This window comes from Taeniopygia guttata, chromosome 26 (assembly GCF_048771995.1).
Source record: "Taeniopygia guttata chromosome 26, bTaeGut7.mat, whole genome shotgun sequence".
NCBI lineage: Eukaryota > Metazoa > Chordata > Aves > Passeriformes > Estrildidae > Taeniopygia > Taeniopygia guttata.
In genome coordinates, this window is record NC_133051.1 from 3,706,546 (window position 1) to 3,729,583 (window position 23,038).

The 23,038-nt window shown below is 54.9% G+C and overlaps 2 protein-coding genes across 10 annotated transcripts in view; one reads left to right on the top strand and one right to left on the bottom strand.

Annotated features, from left to right (window-relative positions):
* The first annotated feature begins 10,739 nt into the window (after nt 1-10,739).
* MYOG (myogenin) lies at nt 10,740-15,459 on the top strand. 2 transcript variants are annotated; one of them, XM_002195834.6, is made up of 3 exons: nt 10,750-11,380; nt 14,269-14,350; nt 15,220-15,459. In XM_002195834.6, the coding sequence occupies exons 1-3, from the start codon at nt 10,841-10,843 to the stop codon at nt 15,339-15,341; spliced, it is 744 nt and encodes a 247-aa protein (XP_002195870.6). In that variant the 5' UTR covers nt 10,750-10,840; the 3' UTR covers nt 15,342-15,459. The 2 variants fall into 2 exon arrangements, with proteins under 2 accessions (XP_072774870.1, XP_002195870.6); XM_072918769.1 differs by lacking the exon at nt 15,220-15,459 and having other exon boundaries at nt 10,740-11,380; nt 14,269-14,676.
* Nucleotides 15,460-16,105: 646 nt separating this feature from the next.
* Nucleotides 16,106-23,038, bottom strand: part of PPFIA4 (PTPRF interacting protein alpha 4) — a 62,392-nt gene continuing 55,459 nt past the window's right edge. For 4 of the 8 annotated variants that reach the window (XM_072918768.1, XM_072918766.1, XM_072918764.1 and 1 more), the window contains 8 exons: nt 22,603-22,629; nt 21,566-21,741; nt 20,753-20,850; nt 19,973-20,148; nt 19,700-19,768; nt 18,924-19,101; nt 17,664-17,751; nt 16,106-16,432 (listed from right to left, as the gene is read on the bottom strand). In XM_072918768.1, the coding sequence (XP_072774869.1) occupies nt 17,693-17,751; nt 18,924-19,101; nt 19,700-19,768; nt 19,973-20,148; nt 20,753-20,850; nt 21,566-21,741; nt 22,603-22,629 (783 nt within the window). In that variant the 3' untranslated portion in view covers nt 16,106-16,432; nt 17,664-17,692. Of the gene's footprint in view, nt 17,242-17,663; nt 17,752-18,923; nt 19,102-19,699; nt 19,769-19,972; nt 20,149-20,752; nt 20,851-21,565; nt 21,742-22,602; nt 22,630-23,038 lie in introns of all 8 variants that reach the window. The other 4 variants (XM_072918767.1, XM_072918765.1, XM_072918763.1 and 1 more) reach the window with 1 other exon arrangement.

The window sequence follows — 23,038 nt, forward strand, 5'->3', positions numbered from 1 at the left end:
ATTGGTCTGAATGATCTGTTTGCTGTGCAGAGAGAAAAATAAACAGAGGCTCGCAGGCTCCTGTAAACACAGCACTATTTATGGAATGTTGGCATCCTGCAGCATCTCCTCACACCTCCTCCACTGCAGGGAAAAGTGATGCCCCCTGTGGCTGAGCATAAATCCAGAGGTAGGGGGTGGGTTGGGGGTGCTCAGGATGGGCTACTGAGAGTGAAAAGAGCATTCCCAAAGAGCCCACAACCCCTTGCCCACCACCTTCCCAGGGGGAGTGCCCTTGCAATCAACCTCTGGCTGGGAGCAGGGCAGGAAAAACAGCAGGTTCCTCACGGGAGTGCAATGCGGAAGCAAACGCAGGCAGGGCTCAGCCTAATTGTATGCAAATCTCCCAAACAGAGATTAAAACCACTCCTTTTCCTTTGTGGATTTGCAGTTTGTTCTCCCTCCCTGGATGTGTTTCCATGAATGCTCAATTTTAGCAGCACCCCTTAAACCCCCCATGTTATGCCAGAAATGATCTGCTGGCTGTGAACCTGCCAGAGGGGGTCCGAGCTCTCTCACCAGCCCAAGCAAAGTGTCCCAGGGCGTGGGCAAAGGCTGCAGAAGTTGGATGACCGAATTGATACAGAGCCCATTCCTGATAGATAGGGATCATCAGTTCATTCTCCTGACAACAAGTTGGGGATGTGTCCGAAGAGTGTCAAGGATTCCTTAAAAAACCATGAAAGAGAATTTTCTGGTGAGCATCAAACACTGGGAAAGTTATTCAGGTCTTCCAGGCTCTTTCTGGTGTTTTAAGGAGAAAATGTCCTGTGAGCTGCAATGGATTGTGAAGATCCCTAAGTATTGGATGATGCTGCTATGGATAAATACCTTTGGCACACAGGGAGAGATGGGATGAAGTGGGACAAACAAGGGACATGGTGTGGCTTCCTGCACCAGCTCCTGTGAGCTGGGGACAGGAGCAGCCTGTGGCCGTGGCAGGAGGGGATGGTTGGTGTCTGGCTTGATGCCAGTGGGATGCACCCGAGGCTGTGGCATGTTGGGGCCAGTTGATGAGACCAAACCCTGACTGAACCCCCAGGGTTTGGCAGTAGCCAAGAAATGCTTTTCCAGGGAGACAAGTCAGGGCGTGGGGAGCTCATTTCTGCCCATCTTTCTTCAGCTTTTCCCTGGGGCGTGAACTTCCCCCTCCTGTCTTGGTTTACCTACACAAAGAGCAGCTCCATGGTGCCATTCTGGGTGATCAGGGCAGGAGAAGTCGAGGATGTCTCCACCTCTTCCATCATGGTGACCATCCCACAGCATTTCTGGTCATGGAAAGGGGCCTCTTAACTAGGAAAGTTAATTAGAAGTGTGGCTGGTGCCAGTAGCACAGGGATGTGCACTTGGAGAGCTGATGGCTCTGAGAGACATTAATTAGGATGAGTGACCCCCTGAGTGCCACGGTCTGGTGGGTCCACACAGGATGGCACAAGGCAAAGAGAAAAGCAGCAAACAAAAGGAAATCCCAGAGCTTTTCTAAGGACATCTCCACTGTGCTGAGATGTTTTGGAGTGATGCTCACCCTACAGTGCTGGGGCCACCACTCTCTGTGTGCCAGTGACACAGAGCCCTGGGGACCTCCCTCAGGACACGACTGGTTTATGACTTGTGCTCAGTTTCTCTCCCATTTAATGGGATACATGGCCCTGGGAAGCCATCTGGGGAGCAAGGAGCCCCAGACTTCTGTAGGGTGGTGCATCCCTATCTGAGATTGGCAGGAGATGCTCAGCAGCAATGACACAGCACAGAAAATATCCCAGAAAATAACTTAAATGGGGAAATCCCAGAGAGTGGATGAAGGAAAGGTTGTTTCCCTGTGGACTGCCTGTTCCCACTGAGCACATCCCACCCCTGTCACTCAGAGCAGGTTGGGAAGGGGGCTGGCAGTGCTGCCCGTGTGCCAAGGGAGAAACTGAGCCCTGAGAGGTGCCTGTGATCCATCAGCCCTGTGCTGGCATAAGGATGTGCCCCAGTTCCCTCTAGCCTGGGGAGATGCCACATCCACGATGCTGCAGATTCCTGCAGTAGACAAATGGGTCAGGCCCCACTTGGATCCCGGCCAGATGCCAGCCAGATGCTGCCCACAGGCAGCTGGGTCACTGTGCTGGATGCCCTGGCACAAGAGGATATTGCCAGGCTTTTGTGCTGCCCTGTCAGGGAGGAACTGCTGAGACATCACTGGCTGGAAGAGAAAACTGACCCGAGCCAGCGCTGTCCCTGGCAGGGCAGCGGGATAGGGCAGAGGTCTGTCCAAGGTGCACCCCCACACCCCGATCCGGCCCTTTGCCTCAGCACCGCTGCCTCTTCCTCACCACACCGGGGTTATTTCATCCCCCAGGGAGCCCCAGGAGTGTTATCGAGCCAGGCTGAGGGCCAGGAGCTACTCCTGCCACTGCTTCCAGCTGTCTCTGTGGGGCAGGAGGAGGTTAAACCTTTCCAACCCTGCCAAGCAGTTTTGAGGACGCGTCAAACCCTTTGCCCTCTCTCCAGGGCCACCCCTGGAACAAACCCAGCCCTGTTTGGCCTCTGCTTTCAGTTGCAGTAGCCGATGGAAGGGCAGGACGGTGCCTGCTGGCTCCAGCTCCCTTGTGCTGTGGGGAGGGAGGAGGGAGCCCAGTGCTGTGAGGGCTCTGCAACACCCAGCAGTGATGACAGATCCTTCTGGGGCAAAGACTGCTGTGAAACAGTGGCTGCTCAAGAAAGGGGAAAAAAAAGGCTGTGACGGACAAAAATGTAAGAGGAAAATTGTGGGTTCTGGTTCGCTACAAGGGCTGAATGAGGTTAATAATTTCCCTTGATGGATCTCAGAGATGGTAAAAGAATTTTCTGTTTGATCTTTGGGGAAATACTGGGGAGAGGATGAACAGCTGAGTGGGTGTTATGGCTGGAAGAGCCCAGGGCCACCCCCAGACCTGGGCCTGTGATGGCCTGGGGACACCTGGGACACCATAGGGGTGGTGGAAAATGAGGATTTGGGGTGGAGGAGAAAACCAGGATGAAGGAGTGACAGCCACAGTGGGAAATGTCCAAGGACGATTGGGCTGGGCTGGATCGGTGGCTCTGAGTGAGGAGGGAAAGGTGGGAAAAAAGAAACTATGGTTGCTGCTCCCCAAGCCCATATCTCTCACTTTAGCATTTTGTCCCATAATTCTATTTTTAAATTCCCTGCTTTTAGCTTCCAGCTGTCACTTCAGCTCTCGGGTTTGGTAACAGAGCTTTTCCCCCACTCAGGCTCTCCCAGACTGTAACCATCTCACCAAGAGGAAAGCTCTTCTTCCACCCAGCCCCTGCAGCCTCTAAACCCTACACCCTGCTGCTGTCCAAATTACTGCCTTCCAAACAATTTAAGGCGAATTTTTTTTTTTATATCCAGAAATTAAGTCAGGACAGCGATTCACTGAGCAGGTTCTCTGCTCATCGCCCAGATTCTCTCCGAGCTCTGGGGGAGCAGAGGGTGGAGTGGGGGGAATGCAGGCACGGCATATCCCTTGCTGGGAAAGGCTGGGAAAAGCACCAGGCTGAGGGGCAGAGACCCCAGACAGGTGTTGTGAAGGCAGCAATGCCAAATTCCCTCTCCTCACCACAGAAGCAGCCCCTTCCACGAAAAGCCTTGGCTGGAGCAGTGTTTGCCATCCACGTCTGTGTCCTCCATTCAGGTTGGGCAGGGGGGATGGAGCAGGAAAGGAGCCTCCCGATGTGTCCCCGTGACACCCACAGCAGCTCACCCTTCCCAAAATATTGCAGAAAGGCAGGAGCTGGGATGTTGCACCTCCAGGGATCCCCTGGGGTTAAAATGTACCCAGGCACTGGAAACTGGGAAATTGGGAAAGAAGCCCAGGGTCCCCTACTGGGGACAAGGGACCTCCCCAACCCCAGGGGCGACTGGGGCTCCCAGTTTCACATTCCTAAGTGAAAGCTCTTGAAAGGGCAGAGGCCAACGTGAACTCTGGTGGCTGAGGGGCTCCTCCCTACTCTAGCCACTGCACTTCCCAAAAGCACTTAAATCCATGGAGCCAAAGGGACCAGATGGGACATGGGCACTGGGAAAGAGCATCCCATGAGGGACAGAGAAGAAAGAGAATAAATAGAAAAAGACGTTAATATGATGATGATTATTATTAATAATAACATAACAATAGTTGAATATTATATTAAATTATTATTTAAACTGATCATTTATTATTAATATTATTATTTTATATTTCTGATGCAGAAGAAATAGACAAGGGACCCCCTCAAATCACACTCCTGTCCCTCCCTATGGGATGAAAGCCAGTTGCTCCCCAAAACAGATTTAGGGGCAAATGTGTCTGCTTCAGCTGAGGCCAAAAATTCCTTCTCCAGGACAATTTCATCCACAAATGAGCAAGAAAATACAAAGGAAAATGTTTCCGGGGAGTCCCTCCACTTTGCTGGAGCCTCCCCTTCCCGGATTAAGATGTTTTGGCCCAAAGGATGAACGAGGGAACTGGGACTGGAGCAGGAGCCGCAGGAAGCCAAACCCTGGGAGTTATTTTCGGCCATCAGGCAGGAAAAGCACCTGTTGGGGTCATTACGCCGCGGGAAAAAACAAACCTCGAGATTTTCTCCCATGGGGGCGGGGGGGAGGTCAGAAATAAATAGCTGGAATCATCCCTGCGGGAGAACTGGATCTGGATACAAGGGAAACACCCCACGGTTTCCAAATCCCGATTCCCCCTCTCAGCCGCCAGGGCCCCACCCTGGATCCTGGGGGAGAAGGGCGGGTTTCCCCTAAAAAAGGGGATTCAAAGGGCTCTGAGATGCTTTTGGGCTCTGGCTCGAGGTGCGCATCCCTAAATCCGGGCTCGTCTGTGGATAATCGGGCTGTTGGTGCCCTCTCCCGTCCAGCTGCGGCGGCTGATGGCTCCTCCATCCCTCCCCATCCCTCCCCATCCCTCCTCCCTCCTGCCTCTCCTCCTGCACGCAGCGGAGACCTTGACCCTCCCAGGTCCCATGGGACCCTCGGGCGACCTGACCAAGGAACGGAGGGTTTATCCTCGGTCACAGCCTCATAGTTCCACAAACTTGCCTTTCAAAGCATTTTTCCTAGCAGGCAGCCAGTGGTTGCATTTCCTCAGTGGCTGAGATGGGCTGGGAGGAGCTTGATCCCCTGAAATGGGGCACGGGGAGCACCCCAAAAACACCTCCCTCGTTTCTGTTCCCTACACCAAAACCCAGCAGGCCTTCTCACCCCTCCCAACCCCTCCTCATCCTCACGGCTCTCCTCCCTCCGCCTGTGCTCCGGCTCCAGCGGCTCTTTGGGAGCAGGACATCCCAAAGGGGTGGCCCAGGACCCCCATGGGGTGCAGCTCCGCCCGGCCCCGGGTCAGGATTCTCCTCCAGCCCCGGGCGATGCCGGCAGCGGTGCCGGAGCGAGAACAGCTGGGAATGCGAGTGGGGTCGGAGTTTGCTGAGGCTCGGCCTCCCGGACATGGGGGAAGTCGGGGAAGGGGAGGAACGCAAAGCTCTGCCCCTGCCAGGGGAATTTTCAGGGTGGTGTCCATCCGGAAGGGCTGGGGGCCCCTCCCTGGGGACAGGCGCGTCTGGCATCACTGCTGGCATGTCAAGGAGGGGAGTCCGCTGAGCCTTGTCCCCCGGGGAATCCCACGCTGAAGCCACGAAATCTTCACAACCCTCCCTCCCTGTCTCTCTGAGTTACCACGGGGTGCCCTTCATGGTGGGGAGAGGAGGTGGGTGTCACCCCTCCTTGTGCCAAAATTTGCTGTCACTTGGGGTGGGAGCAGAAAAATACAGGAGTCACTGGTTTATGAAAGCTCAACGTGAGGATCACAAGCTCTTTTTTCCTCCATTCACCAGACCTTGGTCCTGCAGCATCAGCCCCAGTCAGGCCATGGAGGAAGTGGAACATGCCCACCAACGGGACAAGCTGATGGTCACCCACCCAGGACACCTGGCTGGCAGTCGCCCAGATCCCTCCCACTTCCCGTGTCAGGGCTGCCCCTGCTGAGGGATGCTGCTGCCCCTGCCAAGGGACACTGCTGTCCCCAGGTCCCTGGGCCTCACACCCTCCCCTGCCCGGACAGCTGTCCCCTCTTGGGGTCAAACAGCCACCACATGTCACTGCTGAATCCCTCACATTCATGGGTCTTCCTCTGAACCCCCACCTGTCCTGCAGCTTGCTCCTGCCACAGTGTCCCACTCGAGGGAAAACAACCCCTTGTTGACAAACCAAGTTGCCCCTGCTCCTCCCTCGGTGACACATGTGGGGACAGCCTGGCCGGTGCCACCCTGCAGGGGATGGAGCAACCATGGATGCCCCTGGCATGGGGTCAGGGGGGTCCAGAAGGGAAACCCCCCTGTGGGGTTCATTAGTGGGGGTCCTGCTGGGTGGATCTCTCCTCCAGCTGTAATCTGGGGCCAGGGACTGTGAAGGGGAAGGGTTATGTCCAGGCCATGGGGTTCCGGAACAAGGGAGGCCATGGAGGGGCAGAAACACAGAAGGTTTAGTGCTGCAGTGGGGCAGAGCATCCCCTGATCAGTGTGGGCAAGGAGGGAGGCCAGGGCACCCAGTGTGGTCCAGTGTGGTCCCTGGACTGGGAACAAGCAGACTCATGGGTCAGGGTACCTGGTTTTGTCTCCAGATGGGGATCCTGGTGGGTCAGGGCACCCAGGGTGTTTGCAGCAGGTCACCCACTGAAATTCATAGACAGGGCCCAGTGGCTTGGCACTGTCTATGTTGGGGCAACCAGTATTGTCCCCAAACTGCGATCCAGTGGACTGGGGGCTGCTTAGCCACCATCACCTCTCTGTAGGTTTGACCTGGGAGGGAGGTGAGGGATTGACGAAGACAGTTAATAACAAAAATTAAACTGTTCTCCAGACAGATTTTAGACTTCCATCATGATCCCTGATTTCCTAGAATTCTGGGGAGTGAGGGGCACCGAGGGTGCTGAGCCCCATGGGGACTCAAGAGCTGCAGGAGCAGCCCTGTCCCACCAGGGAACTGAAACTGGACGAGCTGGCACTTACGGGTGAGGGAGGGATTGTCTGCTGGTGCTGTCACCACTGCTGCCACCCCTGCCAGGACAGACAGCAGGACATCATCCCCCATCGCTCCCCATGGGCTGCACCCCAAACTAACCCCAAATCCCCAGAAGCATGAGATGTGGATGTGCAAAGCCTCGGGCTGAACGGGGAGGATCTGCCGAGCCTCATCACGGCCGAGCAGCTGTCGCCGTCCCAAATCTCCAGCGGGCAGGCACGTCGGAAATCCCGGGTGTCGGGGGAGAGGTCTGCTCCACATTCCTCGGCCGAGCGTGGGGACAGGGCCAAGCATCTCCCCGCAGCCTGCAGCTGCTCCCAAATATGTTACGACTTGTCACGGTGGCAGGAAGGGATGTCGATGAGCCTGGAAAGCAAGAGGGGATGTGGGACAGTGGGGTGCCTGGTGGGGTGCCCAGTGGGGGTGGGAGGGTGTGTCCAACAGAAAATCGTATTTTGGTATCTCCTTTCCCATGCTGAAATCACAGAGGGATATCTGCTGAGCCCTGGCTTTCCCCTTTCTCCCCAACAGTGGGATGGTCCCAGCACCCCAGGTTGTAGATGCTGCTTGGGGCATCCAAATCTCTTCACCAGCCTGCAAACCCAGGTATTTCTGCCCTTTCTGGTGGGGGCTGGCTGGCACCATCCCCACCATCGCTTCTCCAGCTTGGACACGGCGCAGCTCCAAGCCCCAGGCAGGGATGTGCAACCTGTGTGTTCCCTGCAACTCCGAGCAAGGAACAGGGACATGCACTGGTTAAGGCTCTGTGCACTGGGAGACACTGTCCCCAGGCTGCAACACGCTCACGTCTATCCCCAAAACTCAGCAAATCCAGACCATCAGACGTGGTGGGAAAGCCAAACAGCCGAGGCAGCCCCTGGGTGCCTCTCTGTGACCCGGCTCCGTGGACCTGGCCAGTGGCTTGGGAAGCTGCCCTGGAGGAGCAAGGACAAACCCTCCTCGCTGGGATTTTCTCAATGGACGGGTATTTTTAGCTCTGGGCTCGTGGCTGCCCTCCCTGCCAGCTGTGTCGGGGTGAGCCGTCCCCGCGAGGCCCCGCCGGCCGGGGAAAGGTCACCCGTGACGGATCGCAGCACGTTCTGCCGGGGCTCACACAGCGTCACTTTGTGTTGCCTCCCAGCCGCCACCATCCATCACGGCATAACCTGACAGCCGGCAGCAGAGCCCTAATCCCCCCTCGGCTCCCAGTTACCCGGGCTGCAGCCTCGGCCGCCGTGGGCACCCATGGGACCGGGAAAAGCTCCGCTCGCCCACCCCTCAGCAGGCGCCTTTGCGGGGTGGGGTGGCCGTGATGGGAGCCTCTCTGTAGCTCAGACACGAGCTGGAGGAGTAGCCTTGATGATGGCTACTTACCCAATGGATTCATTATCCTTGATTTGATACTCACTGGGATGAGACCACTGGACCTACAGAACCCAGACCCCACCGTGTCCCTCCTCTGTGGTCAGGAGGGACCATCCATGGCATGGAGAGGCTGAAAGAGCTGCAGAGCTGGGTGGGCACAGCATTATTCCTGCTCCCACATCACTGGATGAGACCCCCAAATGGAGCGAGTGCAGCTGACAGTGGGATCCCTCTTCCCAGTGTCCACCCCACACTGGCACTGAGTGACCTTTCCTCCCCATCTCCTTAAGCTGCCTTCTGTCTCCCCTGCCCGCTCAGCCATGGGTACACAGTGACCTTGGCTGGGGCTGGCTTGTGCCACTTCTCCATCTGGGGACGTGTGGCCGGCGCTGCCCCACCAGTGCTGCCCCTGTTTATGAAACGCTCTCCTGTGTGGGTCAGCCACATGCCCCGGAGTGGTTATGTCACCACTGTGTCTCACCCTCCAAACATGCTCCTGCAGTTCCAAAACGCCCAGTTATACCAGGGGGGTCCTGACACCTCTCACCCAGGGACATGGCTGCAGCTCCAGAGGCTCACTGGGGTCGTGTTCACCAAGTGCCGCTGATAAAGGTCCCCATGAGTGACTCAAGCTGATTGAGTTGATGGTGTGGGGCTGATGTGAAGACCTCAGGCTCAGGTTATCCATTCCTAAAGCCTTCACTCCTGCCATGGGCACCTCTGCATATCTGAGGGATGAATCCTGACTCTTCCCAACCCTTTTAGTGCTTTTTCTATAGGCAAGAGATAAGCTGATGCTCTGATTTCTTTCCTTCTTAAGTATTTTGGAGTTTGACTGACTGTGGGGAGCACAGGAGCTGTGCCGAGGGTGAACCTCAAGACTGCAGGTCCTGCTTTCCTTAGTGCAGACTTTCATAGATGTCTGGGGACCATGGGGACAGCAAATCCACAGAGCTGGGACCCTGGGACAGTAGGAATTGGGGTGAGCAGCTGTTGGAAAGCTCCTGGCCGCAAAGAAATCACAACAAGGAGAGAAGAGCATCATGACAGATTCCAACAAGGCCAGAAATCAATCCCAAGTGAGTAAGGGTACTGATAGTGGGCACAGGGAATGTGCCACAGCACAGCCTCTCCAAGGAGGGGGAATTTGGAGAAGGAAAATCCCAGCAGGGTTGGCCCTGCACTTTGCTGACATTCTTTCCACTGACCGATCCCTCAGCTGGAATCTGGCTGGAGCAGGAATAGGAGGAGATGGGAGATGGTTTGTGATGTTCCAGATGGAAAAAAAATCCCCTCTGAATTAAAGACAAAGCTGGAGAGATGTAGCCAAGCCATTGGAATCAGTAGGGAAGGGATGGGGATGAGTTAAAATCACTCTCATGCTGCTGCTGCTGGGTGTGCCTCAGTTTCCCTATCAGGAATGCATGAGCAATGCGTCTTTTCTGGGAGAGGTGTGCACCAGGATGGCATCTGGGGCTTTGGTTATCCACAGGTACACAGGCCGAATTACATTCCACCTGCACAAGAGAGCAGGTGGGACAAGGCAGTGCCAGCTGGGAGAGAGTTGAGCCCAGCCTGGCTCTGCTGGAACCTGGAGACGTGTGGGGGAAGGTGTCCTTTGGGTTTGGGGCATGGGACTAGCCACAAAGGTGGATTTTGTGACACGAGTGTGATAAGGAACTTGACTGGGCACCCACGGCGGAGGAAAGGTTGGGCTTTGGCTCTGTCCTGCCTGCTCCTGCCTGCTCTGTTCCTGAGGGACAGGCAGCAGGCACAACAGCTGGGACTGGGGCGGGTGAGCACGGAGAGGGATGTCCACAGAGATGGGACCGGAGCCCTGGGTGCTCCCTGCATTGGGATATCCCTTCCAGGGATGGATTCCAAGGCTTTCCCGAGGAGTGGGATCAGCGTAACATGGACCAGCAGGATGGGACCATGGGGAATATGGGGCAGAGCGGGATCGAGAGGCGGGAAGGGCTGCAAAGGGGACGATGCTGTGCTGGTGTTGAGTCCCACCAAAGGGGAGGCACGGATTTGGGATACTGCAGGTCCGGGGGGGCAGCGTGAAGGGATGGGAGTGCTCAGGTCTGGCAGACTGGCCAAGAGAACACCACGGCTCCCCCAGTCCAGCTGTAACTGAAGGGACCAGATGACGCAGGAATGCCGGGGGGAGCTGGCAGCCGCCCGCCGTCCCCAGTGGCACCTCGGGGCTCACACAAAGCCCTTGTTCGGCCCAGCCGAGCTGCCAGCCCCCAGCCCCGCCAGGCCGGGCACTGTAATCCCCGTGGGGAGAGCACATAGAATCAGACGGACAAGTTTTGATGTGAGGCAGCAGCTTAGGGTGGGCTCAGGTTTCCTTTGGGTTTTCTATATTTATCGCCGTGATTTAATGCCAGCACCGGGGTTTAAATGGCACCAAGCAGTTGGTGTGGGGAGAAGGAGCAGCCGTCCCCGAGCCGCGCACACGTCCCTGAGCTGCCCATGGAGCTCTTCGAGACCAACCCGTATTTCTTCCCGGAGCAGAGGTTTTATGATGGGGAAAACTTCCTGGGCTCCCGCCTGCAGGGCTACGAGGCCGCGGCGTGCCCCGAGCGCACCGAGGCCGCGCTGTGCGCCGAGGGCAGGGCGGCTCTGCAGGCCAGGGAGGCGCTGGCCGAGCACTGTCCTGGGCAGTGCCTGCCCTGGGCCTGCAAGGTGTGCAAGAGGAAATCGGTGTCCATGGACCGGCGGCGCGCGGCCACGCTGCGGGAGAAGCGGCGGCTGAAGAAGGTGAACGAGGCGTTCGAGGCTCTGAAGCGCAGCACCCTCCTGAACCCCAACCAGCGGCTGCCCAAGGTGGAGATCCTGCGCAGCGCCATCCAGTACATCGAGCGGCTGCAGAGCCTGCTCAGCTCCCTCAACCAGCAGGAGCGGGAGCAGCGGGAGCTGTGCCTCCGGCCCCAGCCCGCCGTGAGTGCCCCCGGGGGTCCCCGGGGTGGTGGCCACCGAGGGGTGATGCATATGGGGGTGATGGTCTATGGGGTGATGCCATTTCGGGGTGACACACCATGGGACAAGGGCCATATGGGACTGATGCTCTGTGGGGACAAGGTGACTTTCTATGGGGTGGTACTCTATGGGACCATGCTCTATAGGGGGATGCCATTTAGGAGTGATGCTATATGGGGGTGATGCCTGATGTGGGGTCATTTTGGGGTGCCATTCTATGGCAGAGATGCTCTACGGGGACAATGCCCTATGGAAGCTATGCCCTATGGGAGTGACACTCTATGAGGTTGATGCCATATGAGAATGATGTTCTGTGGGGGTGATGTCATTTTGGGGTGTCCATTCTACACGGGCAATGTGCTATGGGATGATGCTTGAAGGGGTTGATGCCATTTCAGGGTTAAGGCCTGTGGGGGTGATGCCATAGGGGAGTGATTCTCTGTGGGGACACTGCTCTATGGGGGTGATGCCCTGTGGGGGTAATCCCAAGCACAGGCTCTGCAGAAGCTCTGGGGCACTGGGTCCTGCTGGGGGGGAACAGCACCCCAGCTCTGGAGAAGGGCAGACACTGCCATCCTGGGACACTGGGGGATGTGTGAGTGTGTCCTGCACGGGGACACAGAGACAATGATCCAGCCCTGCCGAGTGCTCACAGCCCTGAGGGAAAGAGGCCACTGCCACTGTCCCCGTGAATGGCTGCACTGGGGCACTGCATGTGAGCGACACGAGGGCCTGGGCTGAGGAGGGGTGGGAATGGTGAAAATGAAGTAAACAGCGCAGAACTAAACTAAATGAAAATATAACATAACATAACCTATTCAATTAATAACATTAAATACTAAATATAAAAATAGAAATACAAATATGAAATACAAAAATTATAAAGCTTAAAATAAAAAATAAATTAACACTCCCTGTTCACACCCAGGCAGAGGAAAGGATGAGAAGGATGGCACAGGGACACCTCTGGTTTCTAGGACCAAAGGGGCCAATTTGGGCACTGGCTGAGGATAGTCAGAAGTTGTGTCTTGCCACCACCCCCAGAGAACCAGGACCTGTCACTCTACAAGAGTTTGGTCATTTAACCAAGTTTTTGAGAGGTATTTTCATCTGCCCCCTGGTTCCTGTGGATGGCTGTATATGTGCTTCCCTGCTGCTCTGAGGTTTGGATCTGTGCATGCACAGAGAGCTGAAACTACAGCTACAGGTCGAGGGAGAGGTGATCGATGCAGATGGAATAGATTGATGTGGGGGTATGTACTGGTATAGGCATTGATGATATGGGTTCTATAGATCTAGAGCTCATATAGATAAATTAGAGATGAAACTGATATGGACATGATAGCTATAGAGATAGATACAAATTATAGAGATAGATTATATAAATATGTATAGGTAATATAGACAGTGATAAAGATGATATAAATTATCTATAGATATATAATATATAAATGGCATACAGATATATCTCTAGATACAGATTATGGAGATATATATAATGTAGATATGGATTATATAGATACAGAAATAGGTAATGTAGATATGGATATAAATATGACATACAGATATATGGAGATATACATAGATAGATAGATAGATAGATAGATAGATAGATAGATAGATAGATAGATAGATAGATAGATATCCATATAGATATAGATGCAGGTAGATACAGATATAGATACAGATAGATACAGATACAGATACAGATACAGATACAGATACAGATACAGATACAGATACAGATAGATATTGAAGGACTTTAATCAAAGGCCCAGTAGAGGGAATTCCACATCTCCTTCCATACTAAGGGATTTAAAGGCCAGACCAGTAGGTATCCAGGTAGTCCAATTTAATGCTGAATAAAGGAATGAAAAAGTATTTAGGCTCCACCTTACATATTTGTGGGACTTCTCAGTATCCACTTTAATGCCAAAATCCACTTGGATACCAGAATCCAATATCCACTTCCCAGAATCCACTTGTATTTGCAAATGTGCCCAAAATTGTGCTGAGCTATCCCTTTGTCACTTCTGTTCTGAGCTGCCCCTTCTCCCAGGTGTAGCCAGGGGTTCACATATTGATGCAAAAGCCAATATTTTTGGGGAAAAAAGATTGTATCTGTAAGAATTTCCTGCTTTAATGGGAAATAAGTCCAAGTGTTAATTAATTATCCCATGCTGCCATGAGCTTGTAGAGAAAAAAAGTGTCATTCTAATATGGTACAAAGAGTTGGGCCTGTGGGGTTGCTCATATAAATCACATTTGGGGTTTTACCTGAGCTGACACCCACTCCCAGATAAAGATACACTCGAAAAAAAGTGAATTCTGAGCTGTGCTGAATAATGCTCTCACTTTTCATGCTGTCAGCTCTTTTCTCCAAAACCACTCAGCCCCAAATCCACAAACCAAACTGCCAAAAGCTTTTCCCAATCCCCCTCTCAGGACGGCCTGAGGGCATCCAGCCCATGTATCATTTTTTATGAGTCTGATTAGGTGATTCTCAGTAAAAAGGTGTTTGCCCAAGGATATCTGTTCATCTCCAGCCCTTTTTCATAATCAGTGGGGAAAGAGACACCTTTTTACCTGCAGTGAGTGGGGAGCGCCATTTCTCTGTGGCCAGTGTTCCAAAAAAGTGATGTTTTCCAGCCTTTATGGTTAAGGAAGCATCTGGCCCTGATGGGTCCTAGGGACCCTGCATGCTGTTGGCTTCTCCAGGTGGGGACAGACATGCCCCCCTCCACAGGGGTGTCATGCTGTGGGATGGGCCCCCCGGGTGTTTTTGGGGATGCTGGTGGGGTTGGGCTGTGCCACAGGAGGTGACAGACGGTTGCTCTGGGCTCCTGCAGGCAGCCAGCGACTGCGGGTCCGGCAGCTCCTCCTGCAGCCCCGAGTGGAGCAGCCAGCTGGAGTTCGGCACCAACCCTGCAGGTAACGCCCTCCTCGCCTCCCTGGGGCATCCCACGGCCTCGCTGGGCTCCGCAGGGAGTGGGAACACTGCTGGCCTGGAGCAGAGCATCACTGAGCCAACCCCCTCCCAAGGCAGGAGACGCTTGGAGCAAAGGGCAGAAGGAACCTTGCCCTTCTCTCCCCATCCCACTGATGCAGAGTGATGAGCTCAGACATCCTACAGCATCTCCCTGGCTCAATTCCCAGCAATTCAGGGTTCTCCAAGCCCTGATTTCACCAAAATACCAACGCCTGGGAGCTGAGAAATTGGGCTGCAGCAGCCCGAGGCCTTGGTGCCTTCACCCCCAGCAAGGGTTTCATCTGTTGCCATCCCTTGGCTTGGCATGCTTGGTTCGACATGGCTGGGCATAGCTGGGCATGGCTGCCCAGGGCTGCCCTAGCCCCCCTTCCCTCCCTACACCCCCTCAGCAGCTGCTGATCTTTTTTCTCATGCTTGCCGTTATCCCCGCCCCTGCCAAATCCACCTGTTATTTTCCCCAGAAGGCATAAACTAAATCTCATTTTCCAGTGGAGATTAAGACCTATAAAGGATCCAAAAGTTCCACTCCCTGTTGCTCTCTCATCCTTGCCCAGGGTGGGGGCTGGCAGCAGGTCCCTAGGCCATGTAGAGGATCATGGGGTCATAGAATCATAGAAAAGAATCAACAAATTGTTATGGATGCAAAAGATCATGAAGTCCAACCCTCAGCCATGGTCACCACTAGCCTACATCCCCCTGAGCAGAACCAGGAGCCATCTGCAGCACACAATCCCCATTCCCAGCAGTGTCCTCATACCTTGCTCCCACAGATCCCATTTCCAGCCGTGTCCTCACCCCTCTGTCTCCCCAGATCACCTCCTGGCCGACGAGGCAGCCGAGGAGCACAACCTGCACTCGCTGTCCTCCATCGTGGAGAGCATTGCCGCAGAAGATGTGGCTGTGACTTTCCCGGAGGAGCGGGGTCACAACTGAGCTGAAGCAAACCCCGGCGGCTCCTTGAAATGGTAACAGGGTGGGAATGAGATGCCAGAAGGGTCCAGCCGCTGGAAATCACACCCACCCCTCCAGTGTTGTGGGCTGCACGGCTGACACCGCTCGGCTCCCTTCCCATTCCTTGTGGAGCGCTCCTGCCGGGCTGCAAGAAGAACAGGCAGAGGTGGGATGGGGCAGCGGCCACAGGTCCTGGAGGGGCTTCCCAGGGCCAGGCCCTGCTCCACTGCCCAGCCAGGGACGGGCAGGTTCAGGGCCAATGTGTATGCTGGGTTCGCTTTGCTGAGTTTTCCAGATGCTCCTTGACCAAGGTCTCTCTCCAGACGGTGTCCGGTGGTGCTGACCTGCAGCCCACCTGTCTTTTCTACTGAACGCTGTGTGCAGTTGCCATTTAAGTTTTTTTAATTATTATTTTTGCTAACTTATTTGGATTCTTTTTTAAATAAAGGCATTCTTGTTTGGACAGCTTGGGGTTTCCTTTACTGTTGTCCTTCCCTGTGTAAGTCTCCCCAGTTCCACAACCCCCAAATCCAGATTGGAGATTTTCATATCAGTAAATCCACCTGGACCTCAGCACATTCACTCAGCTGGGAACTGGATGTGCCACACTTCAATTAGCCCTACACTGACCAGTATTTCACTGGTGTTTAACTGGGGTTCAGCCTTGCACCCCAAAGATCTTGAGGGAACTAGAGATTAATGACATTTTTTATTTGGGCTCTACAAAGAAGGGTCAAAGCCAGCACTGTTTTAAAATCCTGTTTATTGGAACACACATACATCCTTTCCTGACCCGATCCAGGGTTTGGAGTCCATGCAGTACCAGTAATATGACGAAAGAAATAGGGCATTGATATAAAGGGCTCACTGACTCTTCAAATTAAAAAAATATTTAGTACTGTATTAGGCAAATGATACACCGAAAAGACGTTGTGACTGTAGAGTCTCTCAGATATTGCACTTCCAGACAGCACATGATAAGTATAAGGTCATTCCAGCCATCAATAAATATCACATCAGAAATAGGGGCCACACAAGGCAAACGTGGCATGAGGAGACAAAGAGATCCTACCCTATGGAAGAAATGGGAAGAGTTAAGAGCCTCCTGGATTGACCCCTGCCAGGAGGCAGGAGGGGAGAGCATCTCCTCTGCACCCAGAGAGGAAGGGTGGGCACATCCCAGGGGTGGAATGGGCTCCCGTTGTCTCCCCAGGCACCCAAGGAGGGTCCCCTCTCCTGTGGGTGCCAGACACCATCCCCATGAGCCATGTGGGGCGGTCCCAGGCACAGCCCCCCCGAACAGGGCACCTGACAGCACCAAAATCAGCACCTGGCCCACCCAGCCCTGGGCAGACACCGCCCTCCTCACCTCATGCTGCGCCCCCTTCATCCCACCCAGCACCAGCCCTGGCACTGCCCCGGCCCCGCCAAGGGCAGCTCCTTGCCCGGCCACCCTGAAGGGAGGATTTTCATGAGCCTGAATCTTCCTTGGCTTCAAGTTCTGTGGGCAGCAGCATCCCTGATGGCCAGGGCTCAGGCGAGTGAGTGCAGCCCCGTGGCAGATTGGCAACATGAACCAGGCAGGAGAGAGGCTTCCAAACATCGCAGACACTTTGGGGTTGTCTGTGCTGCTCCCCAGACTGCACAACGCCAGGACAGCATCCGGAGCACATCCATGGCCCAGCCAGCACAGGAGAAGTGGGGGACGGGCCACGGCAGGAGCCACAGGAGCCGGGGGAAGCAGGGAGTGCATGAGCAGGAGGGACAGATCTTGTCAGTCCATAGCAGTGACAGTCTGTGGGTCAGGGCCGAGGAACAGGCACAGGCTGGGCTCTTGTCCTGGAAGGCAGCCAGCACGTGGCGTACAGACATTGGGGATTTGCTGAGGAGCAAAGTGGGAAAGGCCCTGTGAGGATGCTGGCTCAGCTCCACCCGTGCACCCACTGGCCAACAAACCCAGATGGAATCAGCACTGGATCCTCCTGGCATAGGGCAATCATGGCCCAAGGCACAGCAGGAGCCTCCCTGAAGTGCCTGACTATCCTTCCCTCGCTCAAGTGGGAATGGCATCCTGGGGTCCCCAGTGGGGCTGTCCAAGAGTGAACAAACCGCATGTGGTGGGATGCTGAGCATCCCTCCTGCATCATCTCTGTGGGCCTGGGGCAGCAGCTGCTCCCCCACCACCGTGGTCTCCCTGGTCACCACGGCCAGGCAAACCTTGGTGAGGGCAGCCCCCTGCCTGGGTGCTGCTGGGGCTCCTGCTCTGCCCTTGGTCCCCAGCCAGCTCCAGGGCCTCGCACTCACCCAGGGCCTGGCTCCCATCTCGCTGATCCTCAGCATGAGTACGTCCGGACCGTGGAGGTCTCCAGCCTTGGGGACCCGGAGGCACTGACTGGAAGGGAACCAAAGAGCAAAGCAATTAGTAACTGCTCCAATTAGCCCCCAGCTTCCCCAGATCCTGTGTTTATTGAGCAACAACTGTGCACTGCAGCTATGTGAAGAAGAGGGTCAGAAGAAGAGCCATGTTTGACCAGCTCAGATGCTCCTGCGGCTCCAGGGTATTTGGGAAATTGCCACTTGCCATCCCCACTGCTGGGCAGTGAGCACCCTGCTCCCCGTCTGCATGGGATTCTGTCCCAGGTTTCACTGTCTTCAGCCAGGTGGGAACTGCAGCTTCCAGGGATGGGGTGGAAAAGGTCAAACAGAAGTTTGACCCAAAGTGCTGGATGCAAAGCTGGGACATATGAGCAAAATTGGAGGCAGGAGAAAAGCTGAGACTGAGGTTTGGAGTTGGAAGATAAGTACATAGTTTTTAAATTCTCATTCCCACCCTCATTTCTGAGCCTGCTGAAGCCAGCTTTGCTCCAGTGGGAGCAGCCTTGGGATAGTGGGACCAGGGTGCCTGGTCCAGGGGACAAATCAGGGTGATCTGGCTGATCTGGCTGAAGCTTCTGCCTCCCTACAGCTTTGGAGGGGATCAAGACACCTTGAAGAAAGGAGTTGTGTGGTGGGGGCAGATCCTGGGACATAAACCAGGACAGCCAGCAGCACGGGCAGGCAGGGTGTCCCAGAAGGTCCTGCCAGCCCTGGGAGAGCTCAGGCAAATGGAGCCTGTTAATACATCCCTTTGGGGTGGTTCCCAAAAGGCAGAATGGAGCAAACTGGGCTGCAGCATCCTGGCAGCCCCTGGGTGACATATGCCACCTCATGCCCCAATCCTGGTCCCTAACTGGTTCTTGCAGTTCATAACCAAGAGCTCACACACAGATCTGAAGTAATACTTCCAGAAAAAACATTTCCAGCAGGCCACAGTTCCAGGATCATATGGATTGAGCATCTTGGATAACTAGCAAGCCTCTCCCTCTCCCTCTCCCTCTCCCTCTCCCTCTCCCTCTCCCTCTCCCTCTCCCTCTCCCTCTCCCCCTTCTCCTTCCTCTTGCTTCTTCTTCTTCTTCTTCTCCCTCTCCCCCATCCCTTTCCTTTCCTGGTAGCACATCCTTCCCCACATTCCCTAAGACTCTGAGCAGGAGCAGGAGAGGACCCTTTGGAGAAGGGCTGACCCACCTTCCGGGGGCATTTTCTTGGCTGGAGCAGCTGGAGGGGGCAGTGGCACGAGGCTGGTGACACGGAAGCCGGCGGGAAGGGTCTCAGCAGAGCCGCTGAGGAGGTTGATGCTGTGCACATCCCGTGGGCGGAAGCGCTTGCGCCAGGACGGCGTCCGACGGAAGGTTTTGTCATCGCCCTGCAAGGAGCAGCGTGTGACGGGCCCAGGGTCAGTGCCAGCAGCACCTCCCGGCCCTGTGAGACACCAGCTAACAAGGGCATGCCTGTCCTTGGTGACCAGCTCTAGAAAAGCATGGGATCAAACTCGGCCAAGGACACAGGACATCTTGCTGGGATCCCATGGCATTGGCTTTATCCTTTCCAGCTCATCTGCCTCTTTTCTACAGCAGCCTGTAGAGAAGAGACAGATCATCTTTGCAGCCTGCCTGCAAAGATGCCTTGGAGACACCAACACAAAAGTCCCAGTAAAGACTCCAAGGGATGCTGGACTCATGGCAGAGCTCCAGCCCTCAGAGCACTTCCTCTGAAATTGCTTCAGCAGCTCCATGTCCTTCTGATATTGGAGCTCGGGGCTGGAGGCAGCTCTGCAGGTGGGGTCTCACCTGAGCACAGGGGCAGAATCCCCCCTGCCCTGCTGCCCATGCTGGGGGATCAGCCCAGCACAGGGGGGGTTCTGGGCTGCCCGAGCACGGGGCCGGGGCACGTTGAGTTTCTCATCCACCAACACCCCCGTTCCTTCCCCAGTCACACAGGACATGAAGAGGTTTGGCACTCACATCATCCAGCCTCCGGTCTGTGCCCAAGGCAAGCAGGTTGTTGAACTCCCTCTCCAGCACTTGTCGAGCCTGCAATTAACCAAAAAATTATGATCCCTCATCAATGGGGAATGTGCTTCCAGCCCAAAATTTCATTCTAGGAAAGCCTGAGCGTGACAAAAAGAGTCCCCATGCCATAGGAAAGCTCTGCTTTTAAAGGTAGAGCTGAGTTGGTGCCACAGGTCCCACACTGGCCCACTCTCCTCCAAAATTCCCCAAGGATGCTGCTCCTACCTGGGTGTTCTGGGTGGGGATTTGCAGCACAAGGGCCAGGCTGTTGTGGTCAAAGTTTTCATCAAGGGCCAGCAGGGCCCCGTGCACACCACTCTCCACCAGGTTGTTCCCGTACTCGCGCAGCCCGATGGACTGGATCCAGTGAATGACCTGGTCATTGGTCCACACCAACACATCTGCACGACAGCAAGGGCACGGCTCAGGGCCACCTCACACCACACTCATGGCTCTGAGAAGGTCTGGGGATGTCCTGAGGCCCTTTCCCTTTGCTCCAGATGAACCTGGGACTCTCCTTCCCAAGCCAGCAGCAAAACTGGGAGCTCAAGTGCCAAAACCAGCTCAGTTCAATTTACCAATCTCAAAGCTGAAGTAACAGGCGGAAAACAACCGTGAAAATTAATCCTAAGAACCGACGGCTGCTGATGTAATTAGGAGCATTATCAATAATGAGATGTAATCCAAGCAGCAGCCAGATGCTCAGGGAATCTCATGACAGTGACGAGGAAGGGGAGGCTGAGCAAGCTGGGGATGTCCTGAGTAGTGAAATGGACAGAGAAGATCATGGGATGCTCAGGCTGCAACTTTGCCTTCCCCTCCTCCCTCCTCACGCCTGCCTGGGGTCAGCTGATAAAGGCACTTGGAGCAGCAGAAAGGTGCCTCAGGAACACAGCACTGGGGGCTCAGAAATAATGGGTTAAAAATAAGAGATAGAAGAGACCACCCCTGGATATCTCCTGGGAGGCTTCTCTCCTGTTCTGGAGCTGGACAGGGGGTTCTGACCTTTGATTTCATGCTGGGTCTCCTCTCGCCTCCTCTCGAGCTCTTTGCGGTCGTAGTTGAGCCTCTTGAGGCACATGATGCCGTACTGGAGGCTGGTGCTGCAACACGAGGGGACACGAGGGGACACAAAGGGTCACTCAGCCCTCCAGGACACATGGCTTGGAGGGACTTGGGTAGGGAGTCCCCTGTGTGCTCCCCACATGCCCAAAGGATGCTTCAGGCCAGGGATGGGTCGGGACAGACAGAACCCAAAGCTGAAAAATGGGGTATGTCCCTCCCTTCCATGGCAATTCCCCACACCATCAGTTTGAGCCTGTTCCAGCTGCTTGAGAGCATACAAATCCAAATGATGCTCACTCCTGGGGGCTGGAGAGGGAAGGGGGAACCAGCCCACGGGGGCTGCTTCAGGCTGAAGGTCTCACCCCTGGAGATGACCCTGGCAAGCCCATAGGTCAGGGTGGGCAGTGGGAAGGCCATGGCAGGGTTGGATCCTGGTGTTGGAGCCATGGCTTGGATGGCACACACCTTCTCCCACTGGGCTGCTGGCAGACAGCAGCGGAGCACCAGGTGGCGTGAGGGTGACGTTTTGCCCATGGATTGCTTCACAGCTGGGGGAAGGCCTGGTCCTCTGCAATTCTGCAGCAGGGAGTGAGGTGAAGGAGAACTTCTACCCATAAGAGCTGCTCCAGCTCAGGGTGGTGAGTTCAGCCTGGAAGAGCCATCCAGGGCTGCCCAAGACAGGGGAGAATCCCTCCAATCCCCCCCTCCTCTGCTCCATGTGCACACTGGGGAGCTCTGATGGCCTTGGCTCACCGGTGGAAGCTGTCCACCATCTTCAGGTGCACCCTCAGGTCCTTCTTGGTGAGGTGGTCCAGCATGCGCGCATCCACCAGGCATTCCATGAAGTAGCTGCGGTACTGGGGCAGACCCAGGCTGGGCAGCCACTCGTTCCCAATCCACTCATGGTTCATGTCCCCATAGGCCAATGTCTGCAGAGAAGCACATGGAGAAGCTGGGGAGAACCCAGGGCTTGGTGGAGCTGCAGAATCCCAGGAGGATCCCTGTCCTGAGGCTAAAGACAGGCCAGAGGAGTCAGCCCTGGGTGATACTGAAGGAGCTGGAGGGAACAGTCCTGTTGGCCATGGTCTGTGTCCTACTCATGTGCCCCCAGGAGATAAAACATAGCCAAAAGCAATGGCAAGAGATAACGGGACTTTATGAGCAGCTGCCTCTGGAAAAAGCACACTCATTGAAAGACAGAACAACTGAGAAATAGGTTCAGTGCATTCCCAATTCATTTTTAAGAATCTCTGCTTGAATAATCCCTATTTTATGACTTCAAAACAAAACAAAAAAAAAAAAGTCAGTTTTGGGAAAAAAAACCCAAAACATTCACTTCCACTGCAAACTGATTTTGGGTCCAAAAATGAATTAAAATCCACCAGAAGGAAAGTAAAACATTTGAGAGGGATAAAACCAGAAGAGATGGATCCAAGCAGGACTCTTTCCTCCCACCTTTTTGGTTCATAAAAATCATGGACTTGGGGCTACAAAATAGTGAGAAGCAAACAGATGCAGCTCGAATTCTGCTTGCATGCAGGGTGGTCACACAGGTACGGGTTAACACAGTCTCTGGATCTCACAGAGTTTCCAAGAAAAGCCACTGCCTGGAGCAGAGAAGGGCCCAGGAGGACATCCTCTACCTGAGGGATGGCCCAGAGGAGCAGCCATGGGTGTAAAGACTCCAAGGCCTTGGTGAACATCAGTGCCCAAACATCCCCTGGGATGTCCAGCTCCCCCCCGACCACCCCATGCACCGCCCACGGACAAGAGTGGCCCGGGGACCTCACCTGTGCCCAGCTGCCTTCCTCTGTGTCCTAAGTGTGACACACGCAGCATGTCAACAGAAAGGACAGTGCAGTCAGTACCTGGTGGCCCTGCAGAGGGGCCCTGCACCCCTCAGCACAGAGGGACACGGAGGGGACAGGGCTCACTCTTATGGCTTGGGGACCTCAGCCTGTCCCCAGGGTGCTGGGGACACCCCGACCCTGCTGGGCCTGGAGAAGGAGAAGGAGAAAGAAGGAGAAGGAGAAGGAGAAGGAGAAGGAGAAGGAGAAGGAGAAGGAGAAGGAGAAGGAGAAGGAGAAGAGAAGGAGAAGGAGAAGGAGAAGGAGAAGGAGAAGGAGAAGGAGAAGGAGAAGGAGAAGGAGAAGGAGAAGGAGAAGGAGAAGGAGAAGGAGAAGGAGAAGGAGAAGGAGAAGGAGAAGGAGAAGGAGAAGGAGAAGG